This window comes from Acomys russatus, chromosome X, assembly GCF_903995435.1.
Source record: "Acomys russatus chromosome X, mAcoRus1.1, whole genome shotgun sequence".
Classification (NCBI taxonomy): domain Eukaryota; kingdom Metazoa; phylum Chordata; class Mammalia; order Rodentia; family Muridae; genus Acomys; species Acomys russatus.
This window is the reverse complement of record NC_067169.1, coordinates 43,668,334-43,686,976: the sequence shown is the minus strand read 5'-3', so window position 1 is coordinate 43,686,976 and position 18,643 is coordinate 43,668,334. Positions and strand designations below refer to the sequence as shown.

The 18,643-nt window shown below is 43.2% G+C and overlaps 1 protein-coding gene and 1 pseudogene across 1 annotated transcript; one reads left to right on the top strand and one right to left on the bottom strand.

Annotated features, from left to right (window-relative positions):
• Positions 1 to 1,446: 1,446 nt before the first annotated feature.
• Positions 1,447 to 2,475, top strand: LOC127185245 (melanoma-associated antigen B1-like). The gene has a single exon (XM_051141781.1). The coding sequence runs from the start codon at positions 1,447 to 1,449 to the stop codon at positions 2,473 to 2,475; it is 1,029 nt and encodes a 342-aa protein (XP_050997738.1).
• Positions 2,476 to 15,035: 12,560 nt separating this feature from the next.
• On the bottom strand, positions 15,036 to 15,869 carry LOC127185244 (leucine-rich repeat-containing protein 57-like; annotated as a pseudogene).
• Positions 15,870 to 18,643: the final 2,774 nt, after the last annotated feature.

Genomic DNA, 18,643 nt, shown 5'->3' with positions numbered 1-18,643 from the left:
AGGTAGGCGGATCGCTGTGAGTTTGAGGCCAGCCTGGCCTACAAAATGAGTCCAGGACAGCCAGGGCGACACAGAGAAACCCTGTCTCGAAAAGAAAAAAAAAGAAAGAAAGAAACTTAGACCTTTTGTCTGAGACCCACTGGCCCACATCAAAGGGTGAAATCCCAGTTCCACTCAAAGTCAACAAAAATAATTTTTTGTGTGTTCCCTGGGAATTCCCTTCCTTTATAACAAAACGCAAGGGATTAGTTATCCCCATGGTGTACTTTTAGAGGACCAAGGGCCCAGTGAGGGCTGAGGCAGGGCACGGAGGGCAGGGGCGGGGCGGGACCCAGGCTAGGGCCGCAGCGGGGCGGAGCCCGGGGGCGGGGGCGTGGCAGGGGGCGGAAGTGGAATACTTCAACTTCCTCTTCTCCAGAAGCCTGTCCGGAGCCTGTCCTAAGCCGCTGCCTGTGCGACCTGGCCTTCATCTGTGAAGTGTGGCCTTTCCTCAGGTGAGATTCTTTCCCTGGTGAAGGCTTTGAGTGAGGACCTGAGTTTAAACTGCCATTCCCCCTATAGATTCCTAAATTCACAACTCACCCTGCACCATCAACCGCCTGGTCCCACACTTTTCCACAGAATTCCTGGATATGACAGTTAGGCCCGATATCATCAGTGTTGCTTGTTCTTCGGGAGTAAAAGGTCTATATTAGAGCTTGGGAGTCTCACAGGGGAAAAAAAATGGACAGATGAAATCTCTATGGGTGTAAGGAGAGGTGAATTGTAAAAATTGAAGACTCTATGCTGTGTGTGGGTTTGGGCTCACGTAATTGTTCCCCCGTGCGACGTACTTGGGTCATGGATCTGGCGGGCCTAAGAGTTAAGATATACTATACTACATTGTTGTTTGGAGAACAAGGAGGTGGGAAATTAGTGGATTAGTATTTCTGGGAAGGAAACGGGGCCTGGGGCAGGGTGGGCACGAGGGCGGGCGGGGCGGGGCTTGCAAAAGCATAGGCATATTTGGTTTCCACTGAATGGTGTCAGACATTGAGGACAAACATTGCTTCAATCTCCCCCCATACGTTTCTCTAGAACTCTGTGGTGCTAAGTTCAGTGAAGCAGAAAAAAAGGTGGGAATGAAGACATAGTTTAAAATGAACATAAGTGTCCATGGGGAATAAAATGGGTCCCTGTGGAAGCACTTGTTTTACCCTAGTAAGCTATGACTTGGGTTAACAGGCAGTGACCTTACACACTCTTGATTCTCTCCACAGATTTCTCAGGGAGTGGACTGAAGAAGAGAACAGGAACAAGATTTGAATCCAGAAAGGTGCCAGGAGAAAAGCAGCAGGGGGGAGGGCGCTCCTTAAAGGGAAGTTGCTCTCTACCTAAAGATGCTGACATAGTGCCATTCTCTCTCCCTTTTCCTTTCCAGCACACCTGTCTGTTAGCCAGGGCATCATGCCTAGGGGCAACAAGAGCAAGAGCCGCTCACGGGCCAAAAGGCAGCAGATGCGAGCAGAGGGCCAGAAACCCCAGGGTGCTCAGCCCACTGCTCAGGAGGAAGCAGCAGCCAGGTCTCCTGGCCAGGAAGATGCCCCCAGCTCCCCTGATGTCTGCCCCCCTCAGGGGTCCCATGAGGCCGCATCCCAGGGCACTCCTGTATTACCTGTGCCCCACCCCATCGGTGAGGCTGGCGCTCAAGCTTCTGTTTCAGGTGTCGATGAGAGACGCTCAAATGTCTCCACTATAGCAGAGGCCATCCAGTCTGCACTCACAGATCCCATATCCAGGCAGGCCAGCAAGGTATTTCACTACATGCTGGAGAAGTACCAGGAGGATGAGCAGCCTGTGCAGGCAGATATGCTGAAGCTGGTCAGCAGGAAGTACAAGCCTCACTTCACCTGGATCCTGGAGAAAGCCACCTGCCAGCTGGAGGTGGTCTATGGTCTGGAGCTGAAGGTTGACAACCCTACCATTCCCTCCTATGTCCTTGTTAGCAAGTTACCCATCCCCCCCGGGGCAAATGTGGGTGGCAGGAAAGAATTACCAAAGACGGGTCTCATACTGACCCTCCTGGGTATGATCCTCATGAAAGGCAACCGTGCCAGTGAGCAGGAGGTCTGGGAGTTCCTCCATATGCAGGGGATATATCCTGGGAGGAGGCACTTAGTCTTTGGGGAGCCCCGGAGATTCCTCACCAAAGAGCTAGTTGAGCAAAAGTATGTGGAGTACCGCCAGGTGCCTGGCAGTGATCCCCCAAGCTATGAGTTCCTCTGGGGTCCCAGAGCCCGTAATGTAACCACCAAGTCAAAAGTCCTGGATGTTTTAGCTAAGATCAAAGATGCCATTCCTGGTTACTATCCTCAACAGTATGAGGAGGCTCTGAGTAACTGGGCTGAGAGAGCAGCAAGGAGAGGTGAGGCTGGTCGGTACCGTGTTGCCAGGACCCTCTCCCATGCCCACGCTAGCAGCTTCTCCCACACTTAGCTAGCCCTTGGGGATAGTTGCCACTGTGCTGAAGAGCAGGCAGTCTTCTGAGTAGTGGGTTGTTTAGGAGTAGGAGGGAATGCGCAAAGAGTGTATCTTCTTGTTATGCATGGGAAAAGTACCCCTCTTTCCTTGTTACATTGCTAGGATCCCTGTAAGTGAAGATTGCTTTGTTTCGTGTATACTTTTTTGACCTCATGTCTGCAATACTTATTGCCCCCTGTCAAGTTTAAGAATAAGATGTTTGGGGTTTTAAATGTATTGTAAAACCTTCTTCACCAATATCATCTGCGTAAGTCTAAGAAAACAAGGCATGGGAAAGAGTTTCATAGAATGCGATGTGCTACAGTTGGTGAAACAAAGTCAAGTGGTCAATTCATCCTTGTCTCTGTTGTCTTTGCCTTGAGTTTGTAATTCTAACCGAAGTAAAGTTGGTTTTATTACATTAGTAAACTCTGTAAGAAAATAAACTGATAAATCAAGCTTCATATCCAGTCTCCCTGCCGTTTCATTATTTTTTCCCCCGTCAATCATTGGTCATTAGCCCTTTGGTAGCTCCTCCCCACCAACATTATTGTCGATGACAACAAAGATCCACCCACTGCCCACAGGAACTTAGAATTTAGCAGTAGCTACCTATAAGGAAGAGGGTAGAATTCTCTAAGATAAGTGGGGAATGCAAGAGAAAGAGTAGGAAGAGCCGATTTCTGATTCAGCGCTGCTATGTGTTGTCTGATTGCGATCACTTAGAGCCTTAGGGGATTTCCGTTCTGTCCACAGCAGGTAATTTAAGTGAGATGGCTGCATGGTGGTTTGCCTGAGGTTGTGGGAGTGATGAGCAAGGCCAGATGCTCAGCAGAGGAAGGTGGGGCCCCTGAAGTAGTGTGAATGGAAGAACAGTGACCACAGAGTGCATCCCAGCTTTTAAAGGCGAAGCTAGAACAGGACACACGCCAGACATGCCCGTTTGGATTTTGAGTGTACCAGCATGAAATCTTGCTGGGGATAGAAATGACCAGAGTCCTTGTGTTTATCCCAGTGCACGTGAAGGCACTGCACAAGCCACACAGTGAAGTGCAGGGAGGGGTTTTCTGAGAAAAATGGATGATAATCCCTTGAGAAGAGGCTCCAAGAAGACACTTGTCTATCACTCAGAATGGGCAGCTAGATCTAATTTCTCTATCTTTAAAGTGTATTTAAAACAGTTTTCTTACCATTTACTTCGTTAAACCTCAAGGACAAGTTGTAAGTTTGGTAGTGCTACATGCAAGTGAAAGCTTAATTTGGATGGAAAGTGCTTTAGATTAATGTTGTCTAACCTTGAAACTGCAGAAGCTTAGCTCCCTACACGTGGAGGAGAAAAAAATTACCCCCAAATTAAGTATCATTTTCCATAGAAGACATTAATTTGTATTATGATATAATTACATCATTCTTCCACTCCCCTTTTCTTGCTCTACCCCTCCCGTTCATCCCCTCTCTAGAATTCTTGGCCACCTTTTAAAGAAATTGCTGTTCATATACACACAGGTAACATTATATAGACTGTGTGTGTGTGTGTGTGTGTGTGTGTGTGTGTGTGTGTACTGCAATTTCTTCCAAAAATGAAATACTTCTTCCAATAGGGAGAAAGAAGATTATAAAATCAGTAACAAAACTTGTATATTTCAGAAACCCGAAACTTATAAGATTTCCAAGGTTATTCCTCAAAGTTAGATAAGCAGTTACGGCTGATGGAGAAGACAGTCCTGCTAGTTGAGCAGCTTGGGATTTGTGCAGGGAACTTCAAACATGCTTATTTAAATAGTCATTACTTAGACTTGGGTGGGATTTTCAGTTATGTGTCTGCCCTTGATTCATCCACGATATTGTCTCTGACCCCTCACACACATCTCTTAAATATTCCTAATACATTTATTGGTTCACTAAGCTAGACTTGAGTGGAATAATTTCAGTGTACTGTAGGTTTCCTGTTGGAAGTTTATAGATAATTTGTTCACCTCTGTCCAGGAAAAGTCAAGAATATAAGCAAGGCAGTGTAGCCATTTTAGGAAGCAACAATTCCCTAGTGTATGATAATTTTCATTGATTCTGGGAGACATGTACTAATGGGACTTTTGGATATGGAAAGTAAATTTCCTGTATTGAGGGTGCATCAGAATTGAGAGACAAAATATTTTAAGACTGTGTTGACTGCTATTGCAAACTGTAATAGATGGAAATGAGAGCATCACAGTTCTGTAAGTACAAGACAAAGGTGGAAATAAAGTCACTTCTTAAGAAGGGTATCATTCAGGTTCAGAGAAACTTGAGGAAGAGGGCATGGAAAAAAGGGACAAAGAAAGAAGAAAAGGAGGGTTAAATAGTACAAAGAAAGTGAGAGGGAGAGGGCAAGAGATTAGGGAGTAAGTGAATGGGTGTGAGAGCTGGATTCTCTCTTTTCTTATATACACAATAATCTCAAAGTGGGAGTCCATACCCTGCCATCATTGGAATCTAATTACTTTCAAAGTCCTCCTTGTAATCCTACCACATTACAGAATAGATTTTCACCGTAAGTGAGCAAGGCGACTCATTTCTGCCCATGTGTCAATGACTCTGACCATTGCAAACTGTAAATGAGACAACTCTCCACCTAGAATGGAAGGGACATTTTCCACATTTCTCCTTCAACAGTTGTACACAGTACAGCTTTCAAAACAGGTAATCTGTGCCTATTCTTGCTCAGACGTACCTGAGAAATACAGTAAAAGATGTTATGCCCAGAAGACACTGTGCTGCCCCTTTTCATCTTGGACAGGGGAAATTAGATTCCATTACAAGAACAGTCCATTTAAAATATGTTGTTTTTTCATAGCCAACACCAATCGAGAACTAGATTTGTTATGGCAACCATGAATGTAAATAGAGGCCAGATGAATTGAATGGAATGTAGAAGTTATGAAAGTATGTGTGTCTTGACACCAAGCCCACCTAGCAAAAGAAAACCGCAAGACACTTAAACTGCTCTCCTGAGACAGAATTTACATGGAAATACTTACTAGGGAAATTTTTTTGACTGATTCAGCATGCATTGTATGGTATATCTTAAAGAATTTTCCTTGTGGGGACAGAGGCTTCATCTGTGTTCAAAATAATAACTTCAATTTATCAAATGCTGGACAGTTTTCTAGCCACTTTCTCTATTTTCTGTATGTAATTCACATATTCATATAGGGTAGAACTTACCAAACACTAAACTTGAAAATTTCTCAAGTTCAAAAGTCTAACAGGCCTAGACTACAGTCCTGTTTTTTATATGTCTAACACCCATGATTTTGCTCATCCCAGTTGAGGCAGAACTTGTCTCTGAAAATATTTTTTAATCATTATTGCAACATGATTCTCAGGCAATAAGCAAGCCTAGAGGTCAATGTAGCATATATATTTAAAATTGAAAATGAAAAATCGAGTTATTTGTCTTAGGATTCACTTTCTTAGGAGCCTGCCCATGGTACCTAAAAGTGAACAGGATGCAGGAGCTCATATTCTTCCCACAGGAGCTCTTTGGACCATTCCAACATCCTTCCTCTGAGACTTCCTGGGTATGCACTCCTTACACTATTACCTGAAGATGGCTCGTCACAGCATGTTCCTTTGGAAGCTTCACTCTGTTCTCAGTGGTTGGACAGCCTCTGCCATATATCTGAGGATGAGAGCAACCCAGCTTTATGCTGGTGTCTCTTTCCACAGATGCACAGCATCTTTGCATTCTAGTTTACATCACATCTCCTTTTTCCTTTCCTATCCTTAGAGTATGTGTCCACCAATTCTCTTCTATTTAACGTATTTTCTAAATATTCATTTTATTAGATCATTCAGAGAGTTCCTTTGTATGAGTTCATGAATCATTTGTTCATATGTTTATTGATGTATATCTAATATATAAATATGAGTTTTATATTGCTGTAACATATTAGGAAGTTTTGACTCTAATTTTGCAATCCAAAATAGAATAAATGACACTGGGATAGATGTCTTTTTGTAGTGTTGGTACCATTGTTAAGAATGCAATTATTTTGTTTGCGAGAGCCATAATGTCAGAAGGAACATAGTAATGAATGGTAAATTAGAATGACACTTTAAAAAATGATTGTTCTAGGCAAGATGTCACAAAACTTTTATCCAAGAAGAATGACAGTAAAATATAAATTCCAAAATGCAGCTGCTTTTGGCAAATGGCAAGTTAAGTAGTGGGACTGAAGTTAAATTTATCTAAGTTATGAGGAGATGAGACTATTCTAATGAGAAAACAAGGGCAATTTTTTAAGTTAACATACTTTTGGAAAAAGTGACATTTCCTCAGATTCCACTCTAGAAATGTATTTTTATAGAGAAGTGAATTTGCTGCTATAATTCTACAGTGTTTTTCAACATATATATCACATCAAATTTTCAAAGTAGGAGTGTAAAAAGTTCCAATGTTGATGGCTTAAGGGGGGGAGGACTAGTTCATGACTAATATGACTAAAACATATGTAGTATACTTTCTTGTCTCATTGAATTAACTTATTAAAAGAAAATAAAAGATCCTAGGCCTTCCACCAGGACCTGCCAATATGAAAGCAACCACAGGTACCTTCTACTGCTCCTCCAACCACAGCTGGTACCCAGACTTCCTACATCCTTCTCTAGTGTTTAGCCTGGTGAATAAAACTCATATCCCCACTCCTGCCTTTCCCTAAATTGGTCAGATCTATCCAGGGCAATACAAACAGTGCTCAGGGCTATTCTGGCTATCCCCATTTGTACCATAGCAAACATTTGGGCTTCCTTAATGTACCATATCCCTTGCCATGGCCTAGTCTGGTCACACCAGCCTGCCCAGCAGCTAGTATCTCAGCTCCAGACACTTACACTATCTGCAAAGATCCTCAAGAACATTCTGAGCCCCTCCATTATCTCACTCCTTACTTAGACTTACCACACACCCCACCAGAGTCTACACTGGTGATTACACCTGATCTCTCTATGCATGCCTTTGCAACATCCTGCCTATCTATTCCTGCTCCTACAACACTCACCCAGGCTACTTTGACCACCCCACAATTTCTTCCAGGGCCTATTCTGGTGAGTATACCTGACATCCCCACCCACACCTTTACTACAACCAGTCAGATATAGAAAAGGTCCCTCAGTCAGTGGCCCCAGCCTAATCTGGCCACTCATTCACACAAAGCAGTTGAACTCTAGGCTTCCACAGGGCCCCGTATCTCTTGCTCTGGCATAGTCTAACCATTTCTATTTGCAAAGCAGCCAGCCTCTAGGTTTCTGGAAGGACTTACCTTACCACCATCTCCAGTTTCCTTTTGCCCCATCTTAACCACCCTTATCAGTATGAAGAATTCCAACAACCTCCTGCAGGAGCTAGCCTGGTGAGTACATGTGACTTCCCCATCCACAGATTTTTGCAACCTGACAGATCTAATCCTCATTCTACAGCCAGTGCCTTGGCCCAATCTACCACCCTACCTGCCCTCCAGCCAACGTTTAAGCTTCCCCAGGTTTCCACATGCCCTGTCCTGGTCTAGTCTGACCACCACTGACTGTACATAGACATTTCAAGTATACCTCCAGCAATAACCTGATAAGCACCCCCTGACTTCCATTTATAAGCCACGAAGCTCTGGTCCCACAACAGTAGTTAAGCCGGCCTCTTATGCAAACAGCCATGCTATAGACTTCCTACGAGTCCTTTACCTTGGCATAACCTGACCAACACTGCCATCAGTGTAGCCATTTTACAGTCTTCTGCTGGAACCTGCAACCACCCACAGGTCCTTTCTCCATTGCCTTCATCACCCTTTCAGTACCCAGAGTTTCCATGGCTACCTACAGGGTCTAGCCTGGTGACATCTCATTTTCTTGGACCTCCCATTTTCCTCAACCTGAAAAAGGTAGTCCAGGTCACACAACCTGTCCTTTAACATTCTCCAGCTATCCCCAACCTGTAGGCTTCCAGAAGGTCCCATGTTCCTTGACTCTACCTAGTTTGTCCACAGCTGCCTGCCACTCCACAAAGCCCAACATTTCTTCCAGGTTCTGTCACCTGCAACCACTCACAGGTCCCTTTTCAGGCATGTCTTCCAACCCACCCACTAAACATACTTACCACATCCTTTTCAAGCATCTAGCCTAGTGCGTTTCCCTGAGCTCCCATCTGTACTTTTTCATTAATCTGCCACATGTAGCCCAGGCCTCACATACAGAGCCCAGGCTGACTCTATCCACTATGTCATGCACTGCAGCCGACCTCTAGGCTTCCCCATGGTCTCACACCCCTTATACTGTCAGTCTGATGATTGTCTGCTGTGCTAAAGCCAACCTCTAGTCTTTTTCCAGGGTTTGTTCTACATGCAACCACCAACAGGTCCTATCTGCACTAATTCCAACTACCTCACTTTGTACTCAGATTTCACAAGTCTTCCTCCAGAGTTCTGCTTAGTGAGTCCACCTCATCTGCCCATCCACACTTTTTCCCAATACCTGCCGTATGCTGCCCAGATGGCAAGACCTGTGCAGAAGACTATTCTGGCCACTCTTGCTTATGCTACAGACAAACTCTAGGCCCCCTCAGGGTCCCACATCCCTTGCACTGCCCTGGACAGAATAACCATGCTTTTGATGCAACCAAGCTCTAGGGTTTAGGCAGGACCTATCCTTCCTCAAGCCATCTACAGATCCCTTCAATGCAGCATCCTACAACCCCCTTGGTACCCACACATCTCATGTAATCCTACATGATCAAGCCTGGTGGATGAGTCTTCTGAACATTTTCATCCATAGCTATTCTCCAACCTTCCCAGTCTGTCTACTAACACCTGCCCTGCCACTTTGACTTCAGCCAGGACCCATCCTACAAGCAATCACTTACAGGTCCCTTAGGTATTGCCTCCACCACTCCCACTCCACTAAGTACACAGACTTACAACGTCTTCATCCAAGGTAAAGCCTGCTAGTAACTTGACTTCTATAACCACTCTTTTTCCCCAACCAGAAACATATAGTCTGAGTCATACAAGCAATGCCCTGACTTAGTCTGACACCCTGACATGCCCCACTGCCAACTTGTTGGCTTCTACTGCATCCCATATCCCTTGCTCTACCTAGTCTGACCACCCCTGTTTGCACATAAGTTAACCTCTAGGCTTCCATCGAGAACTGTCCTACTTGCAATCATCATCAGTCTTTTCTGCTATAGCCCACATAGCACTCTGTATTCCCACTTACTATTCCAAGGTCTAGCCTAGAGAGGATACTTGATGTCCCTTTACATGCCTTTTTATAACTTGCCAGGTTGTTGTTCCCACAGTCAGTGCCCTGGAATAGTTTGGCCACTTCTGTGCTGCAGCAATATCTCAGCTTTCCTGGGGTTCCACATCACTTGCAATGGCCTACTCTTACCACATCAGCCTTCTATACAGCCAACCTGTAGTTTTCCAATAGGACCATCCTTACTTGAAACCAGTAATGGGTCCTTTCTTCTCAGGTACCACCAAGTACCCTGACCTTTCATATTTTCCTCCAAGGTCTATCTAGCCTGATGAATTTCTCTCATCATCGCATCCATGCCTTTTCTAAATCTGGCCAGATGTATCCCAGGTCCCCTAAACAATGTCCAATCCTAGTCTGGCCATACCTGCATGCACAACAGCCAACTTCTAGGCTTCCTGAGGATCAAGATTCCTTGCCCCAGCCTGGTCTGATCACTTACTCCTACACTATAGCCAACTTCTAAGCTTCTACCAGGATCTGCCCACCTAAAACCACACAGAGCTCCCTTTTGTGTCACCAGACAATATGACAGTTGTTACACAGATACCCCACGTCCTCCTTCAGGATCTAGCATGGTGAATTTCCCTGACTTCCTCATCCAAGCTTTTCACCCCCAACCTCCGAGATATAGCTCAGGTCCCAAAGCCTGTGTCCCAGACTTACCTGTCCATACCTGCTGGCATTTCAGCCACCTTATAGGCTTCTGCTAAATACTGTTTTACCTGCATACACTGCACTTTGCACCCAGTTTTCCCATGTTCTCTCCTTGTATCTATCCCCGTGTGTACCCCGAACTCATCTTTTTCTCAAACTGTAAGATGTAGACAGGATTGCAAAACCTAGGCTCTAACTTAGTCTAGCCACACTGGCCTGTACTGCATTTGACCACTAGGCTTCAAGAAAGTTATACATCTCTTGCTTTATCTAGTCTGACTATTCCTGCCTGCATAGCATATAGCCTCCAAGCTTCTGCTAGGACTTGCTCTCCTGCAGTCATACAAAGGTCTCTTTTATATAACCTCTACCATGCCTTTCAGTACCCAGATGTGCCATATCCTCCTCCAAGATGTAGCCTAACTTCCCAATCTAAGCCTTTGCCACAACCTGCCAAATCTAACTGTACTGCAGCCTAGTCTGGTGACCCTGCCTGCATCACAACTAACATCGAGGTTTCCACCTTGTCCTACCATGCCTGAAATCACCTATAGGTTCTTTCTACGCCACCTCTAACATAATCCTCCAGAGTCAGGCCTAGTGAGTTTCCTGGACATCCATATTCATGGTTTTCTTGAAACTTGCCATATTTAGCTTTCCTGGCCTGCTCTGACCACCCCTCATGCAAAGCATCCAAAATCTAGGATTACTCAGGATCCCACATCCCTTTCCCCAGCTTAGCCTGAACACCACTGCCTACTTTGCAGCCTGTTTTGTGAGAAGACTTTTACTTACAGGAATATGGGTGAGGGGTTACTTACAGGAGCAGAAGCGGCTCAAAGACAGCTCCATCACCAAAGGTGTCACCCAGCATGAGTGAAGGCTCACAAAAGCCAGAAACCTGGAGCACACTGCACAGCTTACAGGCAGCTCAACAGGTTAGAGAGTGTCCTTTCGATGAAACTGAGTTGGTCTAAACCTCTTTCAGGCGGCTGGGCTGGGTTGTTTCTGCTGTTTCCAGGCAGGTAGTGTAGTATTGGAGTCCTCTTTGCAGCTGAGCTTGTCTGAGAGTGACTCTCAGCAGATGTTACTGTTTATATTGTTGCATGGAAGGAGGGACTTTGTGAATCTGGTCAGTTTCAGCTACTTCTTGTAGCTATTTTGAGTTGTTTACCTTGCTCGCAGGAGCTTCTCTCCAGGATGTAATGTTTCAATTTGGAGGAATCTGCAATAGAAAACTCTATCCTTTCCTCTGGCTCTTAAATTCTGTTCGCCCCTCTTCCACAATGACCCCTGAGTCATTATAGATGTTTACATATGACTAAGCATTAGACCCCAGCGCTGGGGCAATAGCCATTTGTTACTTTATCAGTGAGTGTGAGTTGAGTGAGTCAACAACAGTTATCTATGAGTGTACACACTCCTTAGGAGGCAGTTTCAGGGACACATCACATCCATCTAGTAAAACAAAAGAAGTTGTTTCCCTATTGGGACCCATAACCTCTCCAGCCACAGTTTGATGTCCTGGCTTACAATACCAGACATGAATTTCCTCTGTGGAGCAGGCCTTAAATCCAATCGGAAGGCTGCTGGTCTCACCCATGATAGCAAAGCAAGTAAGTGCATTCTGCCTGGCATGTCAGCATTTTAGCACTCAGAGTCCACAGCCAAGCAGGAATGTCAGTGACAGGTCTCTGCATGCCCCTCTTTGGCACTGTGAAACTCCCAGCCATCAATGTGGGAGTTTACAGTTCAGCTGTGGCCTGATTTCTCCATGTCCTACAGTCAAGGCATGGTCTTCGGAAAGATATCTTATCACTCAGCACTGGCATACAAACAACAGCGGTAGCAACAGCTTTCATAGTTTGTGGTGCCTCTGGGGTTTACCTGGTCACAGGGAGATAGACACCCCTGGGAACCCACTGAGGTTTTTATTCAATAGTATGGCTTCTGGGAGTGTCCCTTCCCACCCATGTAGGGTACCTTTTGAACTTTTTCTCTTTATTTTTTTATTTTTATTTTTTTGTAACTTTTTCTTTTTAATTAACCCAGCTCCAACGGGGTTTAAGGTTGATAGAAATAACATTGCACCTGGGTTTCTTTCATTGGCTTCCCAAACTTTCAGAACATTTAGCATTATGTCATCTATGTAACAAAACCTTTTCCAGAGAATGGGCAGGACAAAGCAATAACCTAAAACACCATCTCATAGCTAAATAGTGGGGTCACAAAGATAAGTGTGGTCAATCACTCTAAAAATCTGTTGTCATCTGTTCTGAGTATCAGATGACCCCAGATGTTCACAACTAAGAAGAAACTAAAGTTGAGCACAAAGAAAGTCTAATAGAGTGCGGAAAAATTCCATCCAGTTAAAACAATTGCTTCCTCCACAGACCCAGATTGGGTACAAAGCATGGGTAGGAAGTGATAATTCGTATTCATTCTCTCTGGTCCATTACATTTCTATATCCTGGCACTTTTTCTATGGAGCCTTACTATATTTCTCTGCCCTTGATAAACTCATTTGGCCTGACTTAATCTGCTCAGATTTTCCTAAGGGCAAAGGGGAATATGGACCCATTTTCCCATGCTGCAGCTGTGGGATTCCCTGAACCATAAAGGCCCTGGCTTGGTACTATAGGTATTGCCTCCCTATTTACCATATCTGGATGTTGAGGACAGCATTGCCTGGGCAAAGCATCTATACCCTTAGCATAGCTTATTTTTTTCTGGAAGAAAATAAACCCTCCTTACTCTGGGGGTGGGGGTTATTTACCCACTCTTGAGACAGGCTTTATCATCTTTACCTGTATTGTTCCATCATGGGAGTCCTCTGGGAACTGCTCCTTGGGGTTTAAAGCCCTTCAGAAGCTCCTTAGCATCTAATTTGTCTTCTATCCACTTCTTCCTTAAGAACTCCAGTTTATCAAAGATCTTGTCATATTTGTCTTTGCGGGACCCAGGCAGATCTCTTCCTCTTCTTTTTTCAGAAATATTTTTCTACCTTTATTATTTATTATTATATTATTTTGTTTGTATATACATTTACTTATTTTAATTTGATCCAAATTTATTTCCCCCATTTTATAGAAGTAGATTATTTTCTCATATAATATATCCAAATTACAGTCTTCTGTCCTGCTACTCTATCCAGTACCAACCCACCTCTCTTCCTATATGAATCTACTCGCTTTCTGTCTCTCATTAGAAAAGAACAAGCTTCTAAGAGGTAAATTAACGGCTGAGACTTAAATAAGAGAGTGTGCATCATGTCTAATTTAGTATAACTTAGTATACTGCTCTAACTTAAATAAGGTAAAGCAGAATCTAGATATTTTTTAAATAGCTGAAGATAAAGATGCTAAAAAAGTAATGAAAAGTTTACCATCATTTACTTTTTTTTGTCCATAGTTATTTTGCTGCAGAGTATATTTACATATTCATGAAAAATCTCACTTCTGTTGTTATGCTGGCTTCTAATTCCTCCACCATTTTAAATGGTTGTGGATTTTTAACTTTTTAAATATTAATTTTCTAGCTTTAGACTTATGAATTAGAAAGTTTTATATATATATGTGTATATATGTTATATATATGTATATATATTCACACACATTCTTAGCTTCTGAAGTCTGAATTTTTTCATTAAAAATATTTTATCTAGTATAGTCTCTCATTCAGAGAATAACCATGATAAACATAAGCTATTTTAAAATATTATACCAATGATTTTCTTGAAGGTAATTTGTTTAGTACAGTTATAAATACAAAAGGGGAGAAATTACCAGAAATAACATATGATTTTTAACAAAGCTTCAGGAAAATCTTGATTATTAAAATTCATTTAAAACTTTACAAGTAGGCAAAAAATTAAAAAAATAAAATAAAATAAAAACTTTACAAGTAGGCTAAGTGTGGTACATGCCCGTAATCCCAGTACTTCAGGGGACTGAGGTGGGAGAAATTGTGAGTCTGAGGCCAGCCTGGACTACATAGCAAAAACCTGTCTAAAAAACAAACATGTTTACAATCTTTGCATTACAGTTTTAATTTTAGCTCTTTAGAGCCCTCTACCAATAAGGCACCTGCAATAGAAAAAAAAAATGCTACTGCAACCTCGGGGAACATTCCTCACTGGCTGCTGTGTTGGTGCTCCTCTTAACAAAGCTCTGTTTAAGATAGCTACACATCTATGTACATCCACGTTCCATGTGTAAGCACTGCCTTTGAACTGACCACTGGGACAAACGCATACGTCCTTAGCCATACAACTTACCCACAAAGTAGAATCTCAAACAAAGTAGAAAGTGTTACACAGAGGTGATGTGGTAACTGACTTTATGAAAGCTGAGTCCCCTGCAACTCAACAACACCTCAAGCTGTGGTGTGGAGTCATTCTGTTCCCAGGCAGCATTCCTTCACCGCATCCACAGCAACTACCGACTGCCTTCTTAGAGCCCAACCAGGATGGTTTTGAAGGTCAGCACTGGCCATCGCCCTATCCATGGCTCAAAATGAAAGGCTCCTCCCTTCTACTCCTAAATCCTTTTCCTTTAGCTTATCTAAGAAGTCCTCAAAAGGAAATAAAGTCATTAAGTGAAGTGTAATCTGGAGCAACTCCAACATCCAGGAGCCTTTGGCCCAGCCAGATTCCAACAGAGGTTCCAAGTCAGTAAGTATCCTTTACAGTCCCCATGGTCCTGGAGAACCCCATGCAAACTTGTTGGTGGCATGTACTTATCGTAACCATCCAGTTCTCGGAGTTTCTTTATTTCAAAGAGATTGCCTTCCACAGCAAGCAGGCAAATCTGGGAGTCGCTAAGGATGCTCTGAGAAAGCATGCTGAGCACCAGGCAGTTCTCCTCCACGTGGAGGACTTTGAGGCGAGGACAGCAGGAGTTCTTCACGGAGATCTGAGAGATCTGGTTCTGGTTGAGATTGAGTTCGATGGCCTGCAGCTCGCTAACCGAGTCAAGTATACTCTGAATCTGGGTTTTAGAGAGAGCTACTACATCCAGATGCCGAAGGCTACAAAGTTGGGGTGGTAATGCTCCCAACTGGTTCCTAGAGAGGTTTGGTGTTTTCAGGGCCGAGAGCTGCCCAAAGGTAGATTGGAGCTCTCTCAGGTGATTGTTGTTTAGACTTAGTGTCTCTAGTTTTCTCAGATTGCATAATTCATCGCGTAGAACAGTCAGTTTGTTGTTGTTGAGGGAGAGGCTCTTCAGCAGAGTGAACTTTCCTATTAGTAGAGGCGGTAGGCTGTCGATCTTGTTGGACAAATAGATGGTCCTAAGGTTGCTTGTCAGCTTCTGCAACCCTGAGGGGAACTCGGTCACATCACGGTCTTTAAGCTGAAAGACTCCAGTTTTCTGCGCTGTTTACACACGAGTGTGGAGGCCATTGTTTCCCATCCTAGGGCCGTGGCTCAATTCCCACTCAGTGCAGAGAAAGCTCTGCCAGGGAACACCGGGGACCCGCGTTTGCCTGAGATGGGTTCCCAGGGTTTCCCGTGTAACATTTATTTAACAGAATAATTAGATGGAAATAAAGCATGCCACCTTTATGGCTATCACGGCTGCTGAGAGCCTACTGTTTCTGGCGAAGCAGGCAGAGGTGGTGAATGGGACCCTGGCATGTTGGATAAAAATTAGGAGAAAGAATCAGCCAAACTAGGGAAAATGCAATGGCGAAATACAGTGTAGTGTAGGCTGAGAACTTGACACAGAACTGAAATTTCTGAATCGCTTCCTCCTACAAGTGTTATTGCCACTATGCCATATTTTACAGGCAGCAAAGATTGTAGATCAATGGTTTTGTGCTTAGGTTTGTGTTTATGTATCACTTTTGGTAGCCTGCACATTACCTTTGTGTACCCAAGACACTAGAATATAGGGATGAAGGTTTCCTCTATAAGCACCAGCTTGACCTCTCCATGTTCAATGAGTTGTATGGGTGTTGTCTTCAGCAACGAACTTTGCTGTCAGCCTGTAGAAAACAACCTATTGTCTTGGGCACATCCTGGGTTGATCAGGTATTGCCATAGAACCGCTTTTACCAACAATTCAATTGTATATAACCCAGTGCCAATACTGGAAGCTTTGTTTGGTGACAAGAGATAGTCAACTGGAACTCTGTCTCCCTCGTTATTTGGAGACTTCTTTAGGATAGCCTTCATATGTTTTAGGAAGTTTCCACTGCACTAGATTTCCATACCATACTTCAAATGCCCCTCAATAGTAGCTGTTTCTACCCATATTCCCTCAATCTCAACCTCCTAACCTCCTCCAGTTCCCATTCCCCTGCCTCCAGTCCACCCATGAAATCTATTCTATTTCCCTCTCCCTTCCTCTATACCATATTCTCTTGGTCTTTGGATTGTTTCTTAGTTATCATTTATCTTATGGCTAATGTCCACATATATCTATCTGACTTGCATTTTTCTTCTCTCCTCTAGACTGTTTTCTCACTTTACATGCTGGTCTAAGTCACTGAGTTCAGCCAAAGCCTTCCTCTCCTCCTCCTCCTCCTCCTCCTCATTCTTTTCTAGGCAGCATTTCTCTGTGCTAGCCTTGGCTGTCCTGGACTCACTTTGTAGACCAGGCTGGGCTCGAACTCACAGCGATCCACCTGCCTCTGTCTCCCAAGTGCTGGGATTAAAGGTGTGCGCCACCATTCGCAGATGACTTTCCTACTTTTTAAAGATCTTGACCCACCCAGTGTTATGAAAGTTTTGGTTTATACATAAACATGTTTTTGTTTAATCCTGGGTGTGGGATATGGGGGCTGCTCCAGTTTGTCCACAACTGATAAATGCCTCATGAGAGGGAGTGTGACTTTTGTCAGCTGAGATCTACCTCATGCTGGGGTGTGATCTTTGCCAGTTGTAATAGATGCCAGACCAAGAGAGATTGGGGGAATCTGAGAAAGAAGAAAACTGCTGGTGCTCCTCCCTGCTGCCTCTGTTTGCTGTTGATGCAGTTTGACGAGAAGTTGAAGATATTCTGAAATGAGGATTAGACTTGTCCCAAGGAACCCAATGACTCTGGAGAGCAGGAAGTAGCTAAGATAAACTATGCCTGCTCTCCCCATTAACCTTATTTCTCCCCTACCTGGTGTTGAGTTGTTGGGAGGGATTGAGGTGGAGTAGGAAGAAAGAGATTTAAGGAACTCAAAATAAAAAGAATTTTTAAAAATACACAAAAAGCCAGGGTTCAACAAAGCTATTAAGAGTTTCATACCAGCCTTAATGTCCTTGCTGGATCACGCTACATAGGTACAAGGCATGAGAACAGCCAGAATTGCTGGGGTTTTTTTTCTTATTTTAAATGTTCAAGTTATATTTAATACCTTAAAAACAAATCACTTTACAAAAAACTTTAATCTCTCTTAAGATGTAATTTTGGAAGAAATTATGGGGTCCTGACAGGCATGGTTAGATAATCTGTTAACTGACTATGTTTGCTCAAAATTTTCAAGGGTGTATTTTTACTCTCATCATTATTGTGGCTGTATTGTGTTATGATGATAAGAAATTACCGAATAGTCTTCATCTACTAAATGGGTTTCAAGTGATTCCATATAATTTCTGGACTCACACTTTCTCAAGTCTCTCAAATATCTACAATGTCCTAATATGACTCCTCTGCTTAGTAGCAACTCAGATTTCTTCGGTGAAGCAGTAAAATATGTGTTGTCCCAGACCACAGACAGAAGCATTAAGGCCAATTCTTAAAAGAACTTGCTTCTATCCAGTTCTCTTATTTTCACTACATTGCAGTCTGCAGATCTGCCTCCACTTCAGGAAACATATACAGGTTCTACCTCCACACAGATTAAAGGCTTTTTTCTATCGATAATATTATTATTTGCCCTTCTATTATTTCATGGTTGAGTTCAGTTATAGGAAATATCAACTTGGGTGTTACTTTCATCTTCACAGTCATGTGCAAAAAAAATGCACCTTTAGAAAATGTGAACATCTTTGACATCTTCATAAAGTTCTCTTTTCTAATGGGTAAACAGTGCACATCTTTAGGAATTCTTATTTGCCTGAATCTAGCAGAAAGATTTTACATTTGTTTCCATAAAGAACTTGTGCATTTCTTTTGCTTTTCTATTAGGTATATTTTGATGCCATTGTTGGATTTTAAATATGCTATTTATAAATGTTCTAATTAGTTACTTCTTTCATTTGACTATC

Excerpts from the sequence above, each read along its gene's own strand:
- LOC127185245 (XM_051141781.1), top strand. The coding sequence starts at position 1,447 with ATGCCTAGGGGCAACAAGAGCAAGAGCCGCTCACGGGCCAAAAGGCAG.